Raw genomic sequence first — 20584 nt, forward strand, 5'->3', positions numbered from 1 at the left:
GAAGCGAAATGCGAATAGACAAGAGCGAAGACCGAGTACATTTCTATAATTACCGAATGTTCAAATACAGAAAAGAGCAAAGTTAACAGCATATGAGCAGCCTAAAAACCGAGCGAGCAAGCTGCGTAAAATGGACGAGTATGCCGACAAATCCTATACCTTTTCAATGTTCCAATATTTGAAATAATATCAAATGTTAACCACTGTGCATAAACGCAGCTGATCAGCATACAAAATTTTACGTATTTAGTTATATATTTAATTTTTTCATACCGTTCTGTATTGATTGCGCTTTGTACTGTAGTTGCGCGCCTTGGAGCGAGTAGAGGACAATACGAAAGTGTATGCAAAATAAGATATGGAGAGAATTGAGCAAACAAAAAGGAATTTGAATAAAGTAGAGAGAAAAAATGGGCAATCATTGCCGAAGCCAGCTGGTGAAAATACGAGCGAACGAGTAAACGAATGAGTGAAGTACGGCTGCATCGCTGCTCTGCTAGTGCCGTCGCAACGAACCGCACAGGCAAAGCCAGAACGAAACAGAAGCAATTTGTGTGTGTTCTCGCGACGAGTTCGACTTTATCCTGTGTAAATAATTTGTAATTAATGCAAAAACGCCTAAAAATTTATGCAAAAGTCATAAGTATTCTCTTTTCATATAAAATATATTTTAATGTGTGTGTGAAGATTGCTAGGTGTTTGTAAATTCAAGGGAAAACGCGAAATAAATGAAAATCGAAGCACGCAGGAAAAGCAAACGCCGCTGCTTTGCATTGTCGCCTGTTCGTTGTTGTGTGCCCTTGCCGTACCCCTACTACGACCAACCTACCGAGCATAAATCATTTCTTGTAATTATTGTGTAAAGTGTAAATTTATTGAAAAAAACCTGCAAAATTTATATCGGAAGCATAATTTTTGTGATTTTATATTATCTAATATTATTGCACCTAAAAGAAGAAACTAGCGCGAAGTTGAAATTCTTTGCCAATCTCGCTTGTGTTGTAATTCCAACAGTTTTGTGTCAAATGTACCCAGCTTAAAATTTAAAAGCAAACAAAAATATTTAAAAAATAAAAAGAATTGCGGCAACTCCCAAGGTATTTTTTTTATTAAAAAATCTTTGAATAATTGTGAGGCCTGGCTAGCAACCAGCACGCGGTTGAGCCGAGCACCAAAAACACCGCCGATTACCTACACAGCGGATGTAATTGAACGCACACACTCAAAGCAAGGCCTCATATACATACCATCAGAAATCCTTTGGCCACACAACAAAGAAAAACAAGACATAATAAAAAGGTAAAAATCAATCGAATGCATATTCGGTTTTTTGAAAGTCATAACTAAATACATATTAATCGAATACTATTTTAAAGTACACTGAAAAGAGAATTTCTGTTTTTAGAACTTAAAACTTCAAAAAAAAAAAAAAAAACTGATGTATTCACTTGTATGCATTGAAATGTAAGAACATGCATACATATAACACCCGACGTTTCAGTGTTCCTTCTTCGACAGCGCTATCTTTGCCTTGGCCATATACATTCCTATTCCATCCATACAGATACAACATGGAATTGCAGCAAGATATAGGGAACCAACTCAGCCACGAAAAGGCAGAAAATGTCATTGCAGTAGTTGCTGCTAGTAGTACTGTAGGTGCTGCTGTCCCTACAGCAAACAATGCAGTCTTCCGTTCGTTCGATTGATTTTCTGTAGTGGTGCACACAAAGTACTTTTACCTTCTTTGCTGGCAGTGGCAATAGCCGGCTGCTGCAGCAGGTTTTCGCCCTTTTGATATTACTCCTATTTTGCTCCTATTCCTCCTGTTCTGTGTATTGTTCTAGCTCCCTTTTGTACGAACATATTCTTGTGCTGGACTGCGCTTTATGCCACATGTTTTTGCTGTTCTTTATTTCTTCTTCGCTTTTTTACAGGGATATACTTGTATCGTTGTCGCTTCACACTTCTTTTAATTTCGCATGTTGTGTATTAAGGTGCGGTCAGACATGAGAGTAAGTAGGTTGATAGAAGTACTTTTAAATTTTTCGGCATTCAATTTTGAAATTCAATTGGGAAAGTGATTTTCGAATGTTTTTCTTATTTTGTAAGTTGCTCAATGGGACGACACTTCGAGCTAAAAGATCTTTTTTGTGCATTTTTTTGAAGCAGCAAATTTTTTGTTTAAATGCCATAACCAATCGACTATTGCGTGCTGTTTCCAGCACAGTCGGATCTACGTCACATAAACCAACAGCATTTCTTCTTCATTGTCATGATAATCGCTTACGAGATTTTGACCGTTGGCACGATAACGGCTTCCTCGAAAGTGCATTTATACTCGTCGAAAATTTGCGGAACGATTTCTATCCAGCTAAAGCAATTAAACATCTTTACTCATTGCTGTTGTTGTAGCAGCGTTAAAATTTGCCGTACACTTACGGGGAATGCTGCTGGAGTGACAGTCAGTCCTTTGCCGGATATAAATCCTGGTCATTTCGGTAACATAGAACCGACTACACTGGGATCGATTACCCATTGTTTTCCAGTGGTAACACTATTGACCCTGTTTGCGCCATTTAATATTACTTTAACAGAAATTACAAAACTTCCTTAATTTCAGAAAATTGTATGTTTTTTGACAAATTTGCTTTCATTGCCACGTCTGACGGCACTTTTATTGTCCATTGACTCCTAGCACAGCTCAATGTTTTGTTCTTGTGTACTATTGTCCTATTCTCGCTCGTGCATGCATGTGTATTAGGGTGTATCACTCTGCGTACAAAAAATCGGTACTGTTTTTCCATTAGAATAATAAAATTTATTATATTATATCTTAAGTTTACCGTCAAAATATTTCGGAAAAATATTAAGATTTACGTGAGCTGGGTCGATTTTAGAGTACCTCTAAATATCGAATATTTTTTATAAATTAAACTAGTTTTTAAAAATACTTTGTCCAAATCACTTGAGATGATAAAAGAGTTGAAGCTTAAAAGCTCTGCAAAAATATGTTTAGTAAATTTTACCAATAGAAAAAACAAAATTTGTTATGTAAATCACATGAAAAGAGGGAGAAAATGCCTCTCCCTGTGTTTAAAAAAGGCAATTGAAAATCCGTATTACCTGCCAAGTAAAAAATTGTTTGTGGAATCTAAGCGTTCAGATTCATTTTAAGCAACTACCTTTAACGCCATTGTTGTTTTTATAGCATGTTAAGCATTTGGGAATGCTGCTGGAGTGGCAGTCTTTGGTCGGATATGAATCCAACTGATTCCGGTAACGTAGAACTGACTGTCGTGGGACCGACTTGATCTGATTTCAATTTATTTGGGTATACATTTAAGTGAAGCCTCAAATCAGTGTTACTCTGTCACTAATCATTCGTCTCACAGGCTACAAATTAAAAACAAGTATATTTTTATGTTTCTTTTTTTTATTTCCAATAAATGAGTGTAAATTAAGAGCAGTATTATATTATTTCTATTTCATCTTTTATGTCTGAGTTATTCAAGTTTTTCTTAAGGGTACAGATACCTGTAAACGGCCATATTTTCCCTGATTTTCATTAAAATTATTTAAAATGAAGAAGTCAAAATATTTTTTTCAAAATTGGCATACAGTTTATTTATACATTAAAATAATATAATATTTTTTATTTTTATTTTAATCATTTAAAATGGGTGATGTACACTCAATTCTTCTAGGAAGGTCACAGCGAGGCTTCTCAATCGGCGGGCATTGTAGCATCGGCGTCAGTGATCTGAAAACAAAAAGCCAAAAATTTGTTTGTTTATTAATGTCATAATTTCTATATGAATTAAAAAAAATTGATAAAAACTTCGCGAATAAAATGCTTAAAAAATGAATTTTGGAGCGAATTTTACCACTATTTTTGCTTCGAAAAAATTATTTTTTCGAAAAATTTTCGAATTGTAAATTCACATAGAATCTAATATCATAAAAAAAGATGTGTGCAAAATTTCAGGCAGATCGGTCAATAACTTTTCGAGTTATCATGTACGCCAATTCGATAAATATAGTTTTGAGAAAAAAAACGCGTCTAACTATACCTCTCCCAGTGCTCGAACGCAAAGAATAGAGTCGTCACGGTTGACGATCTATAATATAAGAAATACTTAAATTTACGTTCTAAAAATTTTTTGACATTAAAGGATTAACATTTTATGAAAAAAAAAGAATTTGTTTTTCCAAATTTTACAGGTATCTGTCCCCTTAAACCTATCCCCTAAAAAAGTCAAACATAGCCAAAGAATCTCGCTATTTTAATGCCGTAGAAACAAATGGGAATCATATTTACGCAGAAATTTTTCACAAAAATATTTTTAAAACCTAATTTTATTATGCACATTTTCACAATTCAGGTGTAAAAACAGCAATTTTTTTTTTGAGGAGTCACCCTAATGTACATACATACATTCATGTTTTGGTATATGGGTGCTAGAGTGTGTAGTACGTCGTTTGTTTTCTATGGATTTTAACACGGGGCATCTGTAATTCTTGGCATTTTAACTCAATTTCTAAATAAGAAAACCAATTCTTGCAAAATTGGCAAAAAATATCAAGGCGTAACAACACAACAAAAGATTTGCTTTGCAAAATACAGTTGTGCATCTGTCACAATGACAGATACGACGGTAATAATAAGCGGTGGAATTCTGAGAAATTATCAAACGTTGTTTCCGAAAGTTTTTAGCTTCTGAACAGTACACTCTAATTATAATGGGCTAGCTGATAAGAGGAACTGTGGTAATTGTTTACTTAAGAGGCTTTTCCGCAATTTTGATTTTTTTTGAAACGGACGAAGCCTAAGTAGGATGTTTTAGCACTAAAATTGATAATCCGGCAAAGAAGGCTAAAAGAGTTAAAGCGGTTTTTAGTATTTTGTTTTAAACATAAATTTTTTGCTGTTTTTTAAGCATAAATTTAAATTAATGTTTTTATTTGTTTTTTTAAATAAATTAAAAAAAAATATTTTATTTTTTTTAACAAAATTAAAAAAAAAATATTTTATTTTTTTTAACAAAATTAAAAAAAGTATTTTTTTTTTCTAACATTTTTTACATTTTTTCATTTTTTTAATTATTATTATTATTATTATTATTATTTTTTTTTTTTTTTTTTTTTTTTTTTTTTTTTTTTTTTTTTTGACAAATGTTTTTAATTTTTTGTTTACAAATTAAAAATTTTTTTTTTTAATTTTTTAATTTTTTTTTTTTTTTAATTTTTTAATATTTTGTTTTTTTTTTTTTACAAGTTTTTTAATTTATTTTTTTTGTTTTACCAATTTTTGAATTTTTTTAGTCGTATTTTTCAAATGAGGTGATAAGTCAGCAACTCACTTACCTATCTAACAGTATAACACCACTATTAATATTTATAAACATTTTTGGAAGAATTGTTTTTCTCTACCCTTTGAAAAAAAATTATATTTTAAATTTTTAAATAGTATATGTATTTTAGGGAGATACCGCTTAGTTATTTAACCGTTTATGTGACCCAAAACAAAAATTTTACATAATTTGCTATGACACTCGGTTTGAAATAAGATTTTTTTTAAATTTCGGAAAAAGCGTACATTAATGCGCTTATTCTGTCTTAATTAAAGCAGTCAGTTAGTACCGATTTACACACAGATACATCTGGAAAGGAAGACACTAGATATGCTCTTGTTTCAGTCGCGGTCACCCGGGCAAAATTGCTTTCGGCAACATTCGTTGCTTTTGAGGTTTACTTCCTTAAGTTTGGCAATACGAATAAGAAGCACAAAGCGTGTCGCCAGTACGGGAAACAAAACCTCCTCCCTCTTCCTCGCCCGTCCTTCTCCTACGAATAAAATGTTTCCTTTCCAAAACTTTCCCTGTGTAAATCGGTTCTTATAATCCATCTGATTAGCGGTTTGATGCCGGAAAACCTTTGCATTCTGTACATCTTGGATGGAATACATCGGAGAGCAGATCCGTTGAATGTGGGTGACCAGCAATTTCGGAAGTTAGTCAGCGTACAATGATAAATTTTACTACAGTGGCTCACAGCTTATTTCGTGTGCCCGTTTATCAAAATAAAAAAGTTTAATATTTTTGTATAAACATTATTTTGAAAAAAAAACTTAAACGTACATTCAAAGATAAATTATTTCTTGTTACAAACATACATAAATAAACTTAAATTATTTCTTCTTAAGTAATATATTTACAGCAAAATCAAAATTATAAGTAAATCCACGTCACATCTTATTTCGTGTGCTTAACCAAACTAGAAAAAACATGATTTTTTTTTAAATTTATTAAGTTTTTACTAATCTAATATTTTGTAGGGTAGCCTTTTTGTTTTAATACAGCTTTTAACTGGGATTGCATGGAGCTAACTAGTTTTCCAGTGTATTCAGGAGATATTTTCTCCCACTCCACTTGCAATGCTGTTTTTAGATCTTGTTTGTTGCTTATGTTATGTTTTCTAATTTTTTGATCCAGAATATTCCATAAATTCTCAATTACATTGAGATCAGGTGATTGTGCTGGCGTTTTTACCACATGAGGGCAATACCATATAAGCCACCGTTGCACTAATTCCGACTTACATATGCTTCGGATCATTGTCCTGATAGAACCTGAACCTGTCCCGAATGCCTAATTTTTCAGCACTTTGTAGTAAATTATTTTTTAATAAATTCAAATAAACTGTTTTATCCATAATTTCGTCGATAAAAACCAAGTTTCCGACACCAGCTGTTGACATGCAGCCCCAAACCATTACATGGCGCCCACCGTGTTTTACTGTACCACGCAGATTCTTTGGGTCCAGCTCCGCGTTGGGCTTACGCCAAACGAAAGACTTTCCATCGGAACCAAAGAGGTTGAATTTGCTTTCGTCGGCGAAAATAACGTCATTCTAAAATGTTTGGTATTTATTAACATGGTTTTCGGCAAACTCCACCCTTAATCTTCTGTTACGCTCATTAACAAACGGTTTGTTTCGAGCTGTACGACCATGGAAATCAGCTTTGCGCAGAATTCTTCTTATTGTTTCAGGATTACATGACTTACCAAGTACTTTTTCAACCTCTTTTGTCAAAGCTGGCGCACTAATTCGTGGGTTTTTTTTTTAATTTTTCTTAATATCCACCTTTCATCAGCTTCTGTAAAAATTTTGTTTGGAGCTTTGCGGCCTTTGTCAACCACTCCATTTTCACGAGAAAAGCGTTGAATAATGTACTGTACTGTGGAAGTACAATACTTAAATTTACAATTTCAGCAATTTTTTTCTGCGACTTTCCATTTTTGTAATGCGTAATCACTAATTCGCGCCTTTCAATCGACGTACGACGACCAATCACGGTATTTTTAAATTAAGCTGGACAACCGACTACTTTCAATGTGTAAACTAAATAAGGATATAATCTAATATAGTATGCAAAACAAATTTCCTATACAGTAGGTTCTGTTTTTATGCGGTAGATACGTTCCGCAAGAAACAGCATAAAAAAAAACAGCATAAAAAAAGCTACTAGTTCTATAGTAAAACTATAGATACGTTTCAAATGCTAAAACCGCATAAATCTGAAATAATATAATAAAATCGCATAAAAAAGGGTAGTAGTCCCATATTATAACTATAGATACGTTCCATAGACCGCATGAATCTGTGATGAGTTTTTGCTTAGCTGGTTTAGAATCTTGTTTATATGTATGTACAATTCCCGATAGGTCGACATGCATTTTGTAATTAAAAAAAAACCGCACTATTTCAAAACCGCATAAAAACAGAACCTACTGTAATTGCTAACCGGTTTACTGGCGCCGATAACGGTAAAAGTGAACACACGAAATAAGCTGTGACGTCAATTTACCTAGTATTCTGTTTTTGTTGTCAATATTCTACTAAAGCAGAAAAAATTTGAATGCATTTATACATGTTTGTAATTAGAAATAATTTATCTTTGATTGTGCATTTAAATTTTTTTTAAAGTAAATCAAATAAAAATAATTTTACAATTCTTTAGTTTAACACTCATAACGAAACATCGGTCAAAATGACCGATAGTGAATTTCGTGCTGGAATAGTGGCTAAACTGCTTGACCTTGACAGCTGCCCCTCCTCCTACCTTCCTCCCTCCCCCTACCATCGCCACTGAACAGGTTTTCATTTAGTTGGCGTGACGCTATTGTCTTGTGCACATCCCAAGTTCGATTTCGGTCGGTCAGATTTACCGTGTGTTTCGCTTACCCGCTGGTGACTATACTTTTTTAGTTATAAACTGTAACATTTCACACTTTTATCATAAAATGGCTAGTCGTGATTTCAGTAGAAGTGTACGGCCTACTGACCCGGACTTTGGTGATCGGATTCAAAGGTTGATGGCTAATGCAGACAGTAATAACGATAGTGATTTCAGCGTGATCGACGATTCAGATGCCGATCCGGACTTTGTCATCTCAGACCACGAGGACCAAGTCATACCAGGAACACCTAGTTCTTCAGAAAGTGAAGAAGATGATATTGTGAATCTACATAATAATGTGGACAACATAATAAATGCAGTTGCTGAAGGAATTGATCTTCTTCCTGAGTACTTTTTGGAGCGAATGAAAAAAAATGAAACCGGGCCTCCAAATGCATGGAAAAGTGACCCACCTCCAAGAAATGTACGAACTCCAGCCGGAAATATTATTTTGACTAGACTACCAGCAATGAGACCAACTGCAAGATCTTTAGGCAACAAAAAACATAAAAAGTAACGATTTCGGTCAAAATTACCTTATGTTTCGCTTAGTGTCACAAAAATCATGTTTCGTTATAAGTGTTAACATACAGCCACACGAAATAAGCTGTGAGCCACTGTACATTCACAATGATTATTATGTTACAGATTTTCTGTTATTTATTCAGTAATGAATAAAACTTTCAAAAAACTAAGTAAATTAAAAAAACTAAAAAAATTGTTCATCAGCATTTTAAGAAAATTTTAGAATATGCAGTTTTATAGTTCATTCATTTGCATTATAATGAAATGCTAGTGTGAAAAGGCTCAAAATTCATATTGATTTTTGGTAAGGTTCTTGCGCTTTTTTCCAATACAAACACCACTCCATTCATGCGTTATATGGAAAAAATGCATATGACTTTTAAAAAAAATCCAAAAATTAATGTGAATTTTGAGCCGCTTCATATTTGCATTTTATATAACAAAATAAAATAAGTTATAAATGAGCGGTAGGAAACTTGGCAATTTGATGGGTAGTTGATAAAAGAACAATCAGCTGATTGACAATTCGCATTTGATGGTCAGGTGCAAAGTCTAAGTCTAAAATATCAAAAAGTGAAGAAAAGAAATCAATTTATTCCATACAGTACAAAATTTGTTATTTCAAAGTTGTTTTTGTTGTAGCAGCATACACATTCCCCATACATAAACGGGGAATGCTGCTGAAGTGACAGTCCTTGACCGGATATAAATCCGGTTACGTAGAACCGCCTGTCGCAGGAATGAATTTCACGGATATTTTCGTCCAGTGAATGAAACGAAGCTAATAATTTGCCAGAGATTCAGCTGGTGCAAACGGGTACAGTAGATTCTGTTTTTATGCGGTTTTTAAAAAAATTAAAAAATTCATGTCGACCTATCGGCAATTGTATAAACAAGATTCTAAACCAGCTAAGCAAAAACTCATCACAGATTACATCAGAAAAGCTAACCCCACAAGTATGGAACCGCCTGCATCACCATCTAGATCAGACGTATACATTTCCTCAAGTGACGAAAGTGATTTTACGCCAAATCCTAAACGAATGCGCAACATGCGGATATTGTCTGATTCTATTTCTGACGATGTAAATTTATTTTTCGATTCTGACGTTTCTTAAATAATGATATATAATTTTCGAAAATACAATTTTTTGTTTATGCGATTTTATTTCATTATTTCAGATTCATGCGGTCTATGGAACGTATCTATAATTATAATATGGGACTACTACCCTTTTTTATGCGATTTTATTACATTATTTCAGATTTATGCGGTTCTTAGCACTTTTGAAACGTATCTATAGTTTTACTATAGAACTGGTAGCTTTTTTATGCTGTTTCTTGCGGAACGTAGGTACCGTATAAAAACAGAATCTACTGTATTACCAAACCAATAGGAATAAGTCAAAAACGTCGTTCACAGAAAAAGCCATTTGCGGAACTGCCAAAAAACAAACCGCCAAACTAACGAAATTGGTCTGAGTGCCCCTATTGTGAATATTATGAATATATGAAAAAATCACTACGCAGAGTTTCATATGCTAAACCTATACACATACATTCATACATATTTTTATGTATTCTTCAATTTTGTTTATTCCTGTATTTCGTTAGTTCTGATATTCTGTTTATTTTCTCTTCGTACACTAAAAACTGGTGTCTTTGTCTTACTTCTTTAATTCCTTGTAAATGCCTTCCAGTTTTTGTTTCGTACAAATGTAACAAAAACAATTTCGCCTATCATTGTCCATGCTTTGCTTTTGCTCATTACATTCTTATCTACCGGTTATTTGCATTGTTCGGCACAGTGATGCACACAAATATGCGCCATATTCGGTTTGTTCATTCGCGGATGCATTCAACGATACACAGGTGCACACCGATTAGTAATATTTACAATATTAATTTTGAGCTTAGGCTTGAATTAATGTGTTATTAAATACAATACAATTCCAATTGGACGAAGTTCCAAATTTGATTGCTTTTTATCCAAATTTGTTTGCTTTTTATCGGCGAAATATTCCTGATGTTTTTAACCCTGAATAACCAATGATATTTTTTATACGTTAGTTATAAAGGGTTTTCCAATAAGAGGTGTTATTTTGATATTCAAAGAAAAATTCTATTTTTTAATATAAATGATCAGATGTTTATTTCATTATAAAGAGGAAGGTATGCCGTTAATAGTGTCAAATAACATCAGGCAAATGACCACCACGCCCATGCTTACAGGACAATATTCTTTTCATGAAATTTTCCATAACCGAATTGCAAGGTGGCTGCCCTTTGTCCTCGATTTTACTATGAATACACCTCATGATGCCTTATGTCCCACTAAGGATTGAGGACGGAAGAAACTATTACACCTCTATGGTTTTAATTCGCATTCAGTAAATTCAAACGCTTTTTAAAAGAGTTCAGAGAGAAAATTTAATATTCTAGCATAACCTTAAAAGGAGCAAAAAATTAAATTTGCTTGCACTTTCAAATTTTATAAGAATCAACAAATTTCCATTAGCACTAAAATCTTCTCAGAGTGACCTTTTTTAACATTCTTTTGTTTATTAATGCAATTTTTTTAACTTACGGTTTCGGTAGTTTAAATTATTAAGTGTGCAACTAAGTTCTCGTTGTTGATGGAAATACAACTCTATTTTGAAAAAATGGTTACAAGTGAATCATTGAAAGTATTGCCCATCGCTGGCTACTACTTTTTCCCCCATTTTTCTGGTAGATCTCGTATACCGTCCCGGTAAAAATGTTCATATTTTGAGCCTGTCCACTAGGGCGGGTCGATTTAAAAATCGCTCATTACTCTGTGAAAATCGTATTCCAGGGATCAAAATAAGAAACTTTGCCGAAGGAACCATACCTCTAAAACGAATTCTGATGGCCCCCAATTTGGGTCGAACGAAAAATCCCACTTTGATCCATTTAGAGTGCTCCAATCGAGTCCAAATGTATGACCGACCCCCACTAACTTTGGACGGCCGATCCACCCATGCCAGTGGCACACCTGGAACTCCCCTGGGGGGTTCCCCATACAATCATTTCAATATATCACCATTTTTGGCCTTTACATGAGAAAAGAAATTAAAAAGTTCGACCCAAATTGGGGGAGATCAGAATTCGTTTTAGAGGTATGGTTCCTTCGGCAAGGTTTCTTAATTTGATCCCTAGTATATGATTTTCACAGAGCAATGGGGGATTTTTTTTTGCCTCCCCACAAATCGACCTGGCCTACTATCCACGGATCAAGCCATTTTTTGATGTTTTCATATGAATAGAACTGCTGGTCAGCTAGACCATGTGACATCTATCGTCACAGGTGATAATCGGACGGCGCAATATCTGGAGAATATGGCGAGTGGGGTTGGATTCCCCTTTTCAGTGTTTCCAAGTAGGTTTTAACGGGTTCGGTCGAGCGTTCTCATGCTGTAGAAGCACTTTTTCGTGCCTCTCTGCGTATAGCGTCCGATTCTCGCGCAGTGCTCGGCTCCATCGCATCAATTGAAGTCGATACCGATCCCCAGCGATGGTTTCGCTTGGTTTTAGCAGTTCATAATAAATAACACCAACTTGGTCCCATCAAATACATAGCATACGCTTCGCAGTGCGAATATTCGGTCGAGGCAACGACGTAGAAGCATGACCGGGCAGTCGCCATGACTTTCTTTTCTTTGGATTGCTGTAATGAATCTATTTTTCATTATCCGTCACGATGCGATGAAGAAAACCCTTCCTTTTTGCCGCTGGAGCAGTTGTTCACAGGCGAAAAAACGACGTTCAACATCCCTTGGTTTTAACTTATAAGGAACCCAAGTCCCCTGCTTCTGAATCATTCCCAAATCATGCAATCGCTTGGAAATGAATTGGCGGGTAACTGCTAATACTGAAGCAAGCTATTCTTGCTTTTGACACGGATCCTCATTGAGCAATGCCTCCAATTCAGCGTCTTCGAAGGTTTTTGGCCTTCCTTCACGCGGACGGTCGTCAACATTAAAATCAACGTCTTTGAAGCGACGGAACCAATCTCGGCTCGTTGTTTCACTTAAAGGAGCATCTCCATAAACTTTTTGTAGGTTTCGATGCGCTCCAGCCGCCGTGTTTTTTCTAATGAAGGAGGAAAATCAACACTTCCCGCAAACGACGATTATTCGACACAAAATCCGACATTTTCACAAAACCAAAAGTATATGATACCAAAATAAAAGCATTAATGTGTCGAAGCAGTTTGTTTACCATGTTGTTGTTGTAGCAGCATAAACATTCCCCATACTTATATACGGTGAATGCTGCTGGAGTGACAGTCCTTGGACGGATATAAATCCGGGTCGTTTCGGTAACGTAGAACCGACCGTCGTAGAAACGTTCTTTACCATATGTTTAAGCTTGGTTTATAACGTTTAGGTTATGTTAGAATCGACTAGCACACAATGCTGGCGGCATCTATTGACAAACAGCGAGAACTTAGTTGTGCACCTAATAAAAAAAGAAACAAACATCAAACTTAAAAGTTTTCGTATTTTGGGTATAAAAAAGCACTAAATTTATTGCGAAGAGCAATTGGTTGGCAACACTGCACAACTCAGCTAATGTGACGTCACGCACTCTCTTGCTGGCGCAATCACGTGTCTATGTTGTTGTTGTAGCAGCATAAACATTCCCCATACTTACATACGGTTTATCATTCTTGGTAGTTATGTATACCGGGGAAAAATATTGTTCCATATTTTTTATGCGTTGGTTAAATGTGGCTTGGAATTAGTAAATTAAGTAACCTAAATTTAAATTATTTTGAAATCATAACATAAAATATCATAAACTAATGCCTCTGTTTGTTCCACATTTTAAGCAGAAACATACTAATTTCACATTTCTTCTATTTATCTTCTCATTTCAGTGTACGCGTTTTAATCTTCATTCACCTCTTCATATGATCAAACTCGAAATAAAAATCCCATTTGTGTTAATATCGTGAAACAGTTCTTGTAAAATATTTGTGTAAAAATATATATACATATATACATACATAATAATTATTGGATTACTCGCAGACGTACATGCATATATATATATATAAATAGCATAAATAATTAGTTAGTGTAGTGTTATTGGCTCTTTTATCAATCGCATCTGTATAAATCAAAGCGAAAGAATAAAAAATAAATTAGTGCATTGAAGTTAGCGCAGCATCTGTAAATTGCAAATCTCAAAGTATTTCAACGGTTTCTGGAAATTTCACGAATCATAGTTACGCCAAAATACATTTTAAAGCAAGAAAGCATCCATAAGTGCACGCCGAATCTTCGCATCTAACAACTAAGGGCCTCTAAGTTGTTCAACCGGAATATTGCATTTCAATCAAATAACCCAAGCAAGTGTAAAAATTGTGTAAAAAGTCTGCATTTAGCCTGGCATCCTGTGAGTTATAGCATTTTAAAGCAAATTAATTGTGCGTGTAAAATAGAAAAATAAAATAAAAAAATTGTCAATCGTATTACTAAGGCATCCCAAATTGCCTAAACGTGTAGCGTAAATCAAAAAGTAAAAAAAAAAGCATAAAAAAAACGCAAGTCGCCGATCGCAAAGCGCAACTTGTGTATATCAATTTCTATTTCGCCGCTGCGCGTGTGTTAAGTAAAAGCCGTCAAAATAGAGCTGTTACCAACGCCCACGATTTCCATTTCCACGGTTGCGCCGCCAACGCTATCGCCCCACCACCATCCGCACCATCAACAACACCACCACCTACAACAGTCCTTTCAACAGCAACAGCAGCCGCACCAGCAACAGCAGCAGCCGCAACAGCAACAACAACATCATCATCCCAATCCGCATACACCATTCGGTGGTGGCTATCATCATCCATTCCCGCCGCTGTTGCCGCACCAACAGCAACAGCAGCAGCAGCAACAACAACAACAGTCGCAGACGCAACCTAATTTTCTATTAACACCGCCGCTGTCAGCAACGCCACAGTCACAGCTGCAACTGCAACAGCAACAGCAGCACCAACACCACCAACAACAACAACAGCAGCAGCAACAGCAGTTGCAGCACCAGCAACAACACATGAAGTTATTGGGTGGCAGCGATGATCGTAATGGGCGCGGCGATCAAAGCATACCGCGCGTGCAGGAAGAGGCGGGTGGGGGCTTCATTTTTCAACCGTCTGGCACATCTATGCATGATATGGCGGCTGCCGAATATGCAGCACAATTCGCTCAAAAACGCTGGGCTTGCGGTGATGAGCATCCAATTGATGTGAGTATCCATGTAAATGCACAAATTTATAAAAAAATGCTATGCAAATTTGAACTTTCACTCGCCCATATGCAGGTATTTGTGTGGGTAAAATATTTGTGGCTTTGGGACACAACAACAGGCAAAAAAAATCCGAATCTTTAATTTAGTATTTGCAATATTCAATTTGTATTGAGAAGAATTCCTAAGCTCAGGCTATAGATAAGTATCAAACCGCACCAAACTTATTTTGTACTGGCTGTTAGTTTTTGGAATCACACAAACTCATAGATAAGCTGTAATTCTCAGCTTGCAACATCAGAAGGGCGGCCGGTAATTTAACTTTAACATATAGAAAGTAGCCATGGTTTTTATCCATTTTTATTTTATTGAATCATTATCGAGAGACACACATTTGTTCAAACGTCCAGTTTTTGGGTTCTGGAGCAGATTTAATAAGAGAATATCATCAAAATATTTGTTGAAGAAGAATAATGTGCCTATTTCTCAGGAAGACTCAGCGTCAGAGAATAAAGAAGCTAGAAAAATTCGGCATGATATAAACGCTTTCCTCGTCCCAGGACACAGGGGTGTAACTGGAAACGAAATAGCGGACGCATTGGCAAGAGAGGCTGCGGTCTCGTCATTAATAGGACTTGAACCGTTCCTTGCTATGTGACAACACACCATCAAGGAGTGAAGAGGGAGAAGCTAAGAGAGGTTAGCTGTTACCAAATTATTGGGCTACTCCAGTAGAGATCCCTACTGGGGCGGTACAACAACCAAAAGACGTTTAAAAACTCAAAACCCTCACAGGCCACTGCAGACTGCGGGATATGATCCACTGATTCTTGTCGTTTCTGCGACAATCCCAGGAGACCCCAATGCACCTTCTCCTTGAATGGCAGCGCTATAGCGCGGAGAAGGTTGAGACATTTCGGACATTTGCAGTCGGAAGAGAAGCAGTTCTATCTTAAATTTAATAAGGGAACTGGATCTGGATTGGATGAGGTATTGTGATAAAAAGAGGGCTCAAACGACCATGAGGCCGAAGTGCAAACCTCAAATAAATCTAAATCTAAGAGGTTTTCCTGATTTTCTGGTAGTCATTCTCCAGGTTTCCACCCCTCGGCTACGGCTACGGCATAAACATTTAGCCATTATTTTTTGTAAAGCTATTGAAGTTGCGAAGCGTATTTATTAATTTCTTTATTTCTTTTATTTGTAAGACTCAGTCCCTTATAGTAAATCAACAAGCATTAAATTAGAAAATGAAAAATAAAATTTTTAAATCTAACGTCAAACAAATAAATGCGATAAATCTGAATCCAAATAGTTAATTTTAAATTAAAATTTAATTAACCATTAAATTTGGTTTCAAGTTGGTCTCAAAGTTTCAAAATTTTAGATGGAATGCTTGGCATGCAATTTTCATATAATATTTTGCCTGTTTGAAGTGGCCCACCAAATTCGCGTTGGGTGTTGTAATTTGGGGGTTTTTTTTTGACGTTGTAACACTTTTTTTCAGACATATAACGAATGCTCGACTCAACAAATTTTTTTACGCAGAAAATGTATAAGAGCGCCAGAAAAACAAAAAAAAAAAAAATCAAAAACCAACGTGAATTTTAGCTTCTTAAAACTTGCACTTTACTATACCAAAATTCAAAAAATTGCATAGTCGAAATTGTTTGTTTGTTTTTTTTAATCAAAATGAAATGGTTTTTGTTGTAGTATTAAATAAATTTTTATAAAAAAAAAGAATAAATAGTCAAAATTTTGCTATATGTCGCGCTGCTAGTATTGTGAACACAGCTGTTTATACATACACTCGTGGCCACACAAACTTTACCACCTCACTTTTTGTACTCTCCGCAATTACTGCAAAAGACATATCTATATACATAATTGGCGCGTACACCCTTTTTTGGGTGTTTGGCCGAGCTCCTCCTCCTATTTATGGTGTGCTTCTTGATGTTGTTTCACAAATGGAGGGACCTACAGTTTTAAGCCGACTCCGAACGGCAGATATTTTTATGAGGAGCTTTTTCATGGCAGAAAAACACTCGGAGGTTTGCCATTGCCTGCCGAGGGGCGACCGCTATTAGAAAGAACTTTTTTCTTAATTTTGGTGTTTCACCGAGATTCGAACCAACGTTCCCTCTGTGAATTCCGAATGGTAGTCACACACCAAGCCATGCGGCTACGGCGGCCGCAAAGGACATATACAAAATAGAAAATAATGCTTCATAAATGAACATTTTTTTAGCAAAAATTTGTTATTTTAAAACTAAGAAGATCATTTTTGTGTTAAATGCACATCCGAATTTTTATTGTGCATTAAAATGTTTCCAACATCTGAGTAACTTTTGCGTTTGTTTTCGATACAAAAAATTGATAAATATTTTAGTAAATGCTCTGATATTCTAATATATAGTTGCACCACATTTAGCGGGAACAACTGCTTGGACTCAGACAGGCATTGAAGCAACGAGAATTGCAAGAAATTCAATTTAAATTTCCTCTTCCCATCCTTTGTTAAACACTATTTTCAGTTCTGCTTTAGAGTTTGGTCTGTGTGGAGCCACTTTCTTTTTCATCGTGCGCCATAGATGGTCGATCGAGTTCAAGTCGAGATAATTTTCTGCCCACGCCATATGTGATATTCTGAAATCTGCAAAGATTTGTTGCACCTGTAAGAAACAAAATTTAGGCAGAAGTGTCATCTTTCTTAACCAGAAACATGGGATTATAAAAACTTAACGATCTAGCCCGATGACATGGTGCGGAGTCGTACCTAAAGATGGATTCAGAAGTATACCCATTTTGGGCTTCTACAACGGGAAGGATACGATTGGAGGAAACACATTTTCCGCACTTTCGGGCGTCCATCATTCCATCCACAAAGAGTAAAGAACCTCGTATACCGAAAGAAAATCATGCCCGGACCATTTAACTTTCAGGATGTTTAAGCATTCTCGTCACCACGATTTTCTTTAAAGCCTTCCCTTGGAAATCGAGAGAGATAAGATAAATGGTCGTTGCAGTGCAAATTAAATCTGCTTTCATCCGGCCATATTACCATATTTTCCACTGCTCCAAGGACCAGTTAGGGTGCGTTTTTGCCCATTACCGACGAGCAAGTCTCATTTTTTTAGACAAAAGTGGTTTTGCGCGAATTCCCTCGTATTCAAGCCGGACTCCTGCTGCCTTCTGCGTCCACTTCTTGAACTTATGGCTACATTATATGGTTTCTCGAAGTCATTTCTAGCTTCCATGGGGTTTTTAAATTGATGCTTTAAACCAATCCTACGATTAAATTATCTATCCGGTAAGGATGTCTTTCGCTTAGTTCCAACTCTATTCTGACACTCCAAACGATCATCCTGGTTCTTGTTTCTGAGTAAATTTATTACTGTTGGCTGTCTACATCCAAATTTTCTCGTCATCCAGCGAATAAGTATTTGTTCTTTTTTAATGAAAAGAATCGATTTTTGAGCAGCAGTTTCATTTTTTCGTCTTCAAATTTAATGCACGACTTCTCACAGACTCCTAAAACAAATCTATTTTTTTTTTGTCAATATTTTGCTCCCCAATTTCAAATAAAAGCACTTGCGCAGACCCCAATAAAAATTTAAATTGACTATATTAGAATGGCTATAACTACAGCTGAAATGCATATTTACACGAAAAGATTCACTGGTAAGGTTTGCGTGGCCACGAGTGTATGTCCATATGTATCTTTGTCCGGTGTCTTTTACTCACTCACCTACACACAGTCTCGTCTATTTATTTGAAAGCACTTTTGGTTGCTTGTGTGCGTCTGTTTTTGTATATTGTTAGGCTCTGCGAAAAATCAACAATTTTCACAGCATTTTGCGACGACTGGAAATGTGCCAGGAAAATTAGTGCAAAAGCGAAAAAAAAGAACATAAAACAAAAGAGAACAACAAAACTCGAAGGAAAACAACTGTGTGCGCATAGTCGAACGACCACCAAGCATATAAACTTAATAGAAAAAAAAAAAAAAACAAAAAAAAATAGCTACATAAAAAATGGCAAATAGTTGGATTGGGGAAAATCTTTTTTTAATCAGTATCATTCCTAAAATTGAGGTGTTTGCACCTACTATATATTAAACATATGCATGTATGTGTGTGTATGTATGTAGCAATATTACTTTTGCTCAATCGCCGCACTTCGCCACCTTTTTCTGCTGAAAGTAGCCAGCAAAGTTGGCGGTCTTGCATTGCTATCTCGGATATTTGCCGGCGCCGGTGACTGTTCGTGGACCGCTTGGGGTCTGCTTGGCAGCAAGTAAGTTGCATACTTTTAGTTCATTATGATTTTTCTCCCTTTTATCTTTTATGTACTTCTTAAATGAGCAGTGTCGCCGCCAAGTTGTGAAGTGAAGCATTGCATATGACTCCTAGTGTGGTTAGTAAGGCAAGGGGGGGAAAAATTGAAAAAGGAAGAAATCATACCTAAAAATCCACCTGACTGCTGTATGTGCCTGCTCATCTGAGTTTAGACTTAGCAAAAGACTGTCGTCGCCGTCGCCGTCTCGACTAGCAAAAGACTCACTGCTGCTGCTGCATTGACTCGCATGTCCAAAGGCACAATGACGCCAAATGAGTTAACTACCTGCTCCTCCCATTCTCGGTGCTGGTTGGCTTCTTCCTCTTGATTATAAGTTTTGTTCTCAACATTACTAAAATTATACATTTATGTGTAGTTTAAGTTGTGTGCGTGCGTGCTTAATGTTTCTGCTTGCTTTCTGTGGATTATGCATACTTGCGCCGATGTAGTTGCACTTGCTATGCACTACGGGTTTATATATAGTAAGTTGTGTAAATGGCATCCTCTGCTTTATTTTGCTGTACTCTCTACGCAGAGCAGGAAAGGAGGCTTTTGCGTGATCTGTTTTGATAATAAACTTTTGCAGTCTAAAATCTGAAATTGGAGTTGGTATAATATAGTTTAAAATTCTTAGATGTTTATTTAATTTATATTTTATGAATTAGCCGAGCCATTTTCCTTCGCAAGAAAAATTCTTAAATATTTTTATTTAATTTCTTCTACCACAAGAGGTGTGGTTATTAATCATTGTATTTATTTTTAGTGAATTATTTTTTATTATTTTCTTTTCTTATTTTATTTAATTTTTTTATTCTTATTTCGACTAGTTTGTTTTATTTATTATCTATTTAGTTTTTTCGTTTTTACTTTACTTTGTTTTTTATTTATATTAATATTATTTATTTATTTTTTTTTTCTGTTTTTTTTTTTTTTTTGTTTTTGTTTGTTTTTTATATTTTCATTGCTTTTATTTTTATTTTTTTACTTTATTTTCTTTTCTTACTTAATTTGTTTTTTACTTAATTTTTTGTAATTTGGTTGGTTGGTTTTACATTTTTTTTTTTTTTAATTTTTTAAATTTTTGTTTACTGCATTGTATTTTCATTGGTTTTTATTTTTACCTTTTTACTTTATTTTATTTTTTTACTTAATTTTTTTACTTAATATTTTACTTCATTTTTTTTAATTTTTTGTTTTATTTTTTTTGTTTTA

At 35.3% G+C, this 20584-nt stretch overlaps 1 protein-coding gene across 1 annotated transcript in view; it reads left to right on the top strand.

Annotated features, from left to right (window-relative positions):
- The window catches only part of LOC129240892 (maternal protein pumilio-like), a 148223-nt gene that overhangs the window by 4227 nt on the left and 123412 nt on the right, over nucleotides 1-20584 (top strand). Inside the window, exon 2 of the mRNA XM_054876963.1 lies at nucleotides 13671-15034. Coding sequence (XP_054732938.1) covers nucleotides 14843-15034 — 192 coding nt within the window. The 5' untranslated portion in view covers nucleotides 13671-14842. The remainder of the gene's footprint in view (nucleotides 1-13670; nucleotides 15035-20584) is intronic.

This window comes from Anastrepha obliqua, chromosome 1, assembly GCF_027943255.1.
Source record: "Anastrepha obliqua isolate idAnaObli1 chromosome 1, idAnaObli1_1.0, whole genome shotgun sequence".
Classification (NCBI taxonomy): domain Eukaryota; kingdom Metazoa; phylum Arthropoda; class Insecta; order Diptera; family Tephritidae; genus Anastrepha; species Anastrepha obliqua.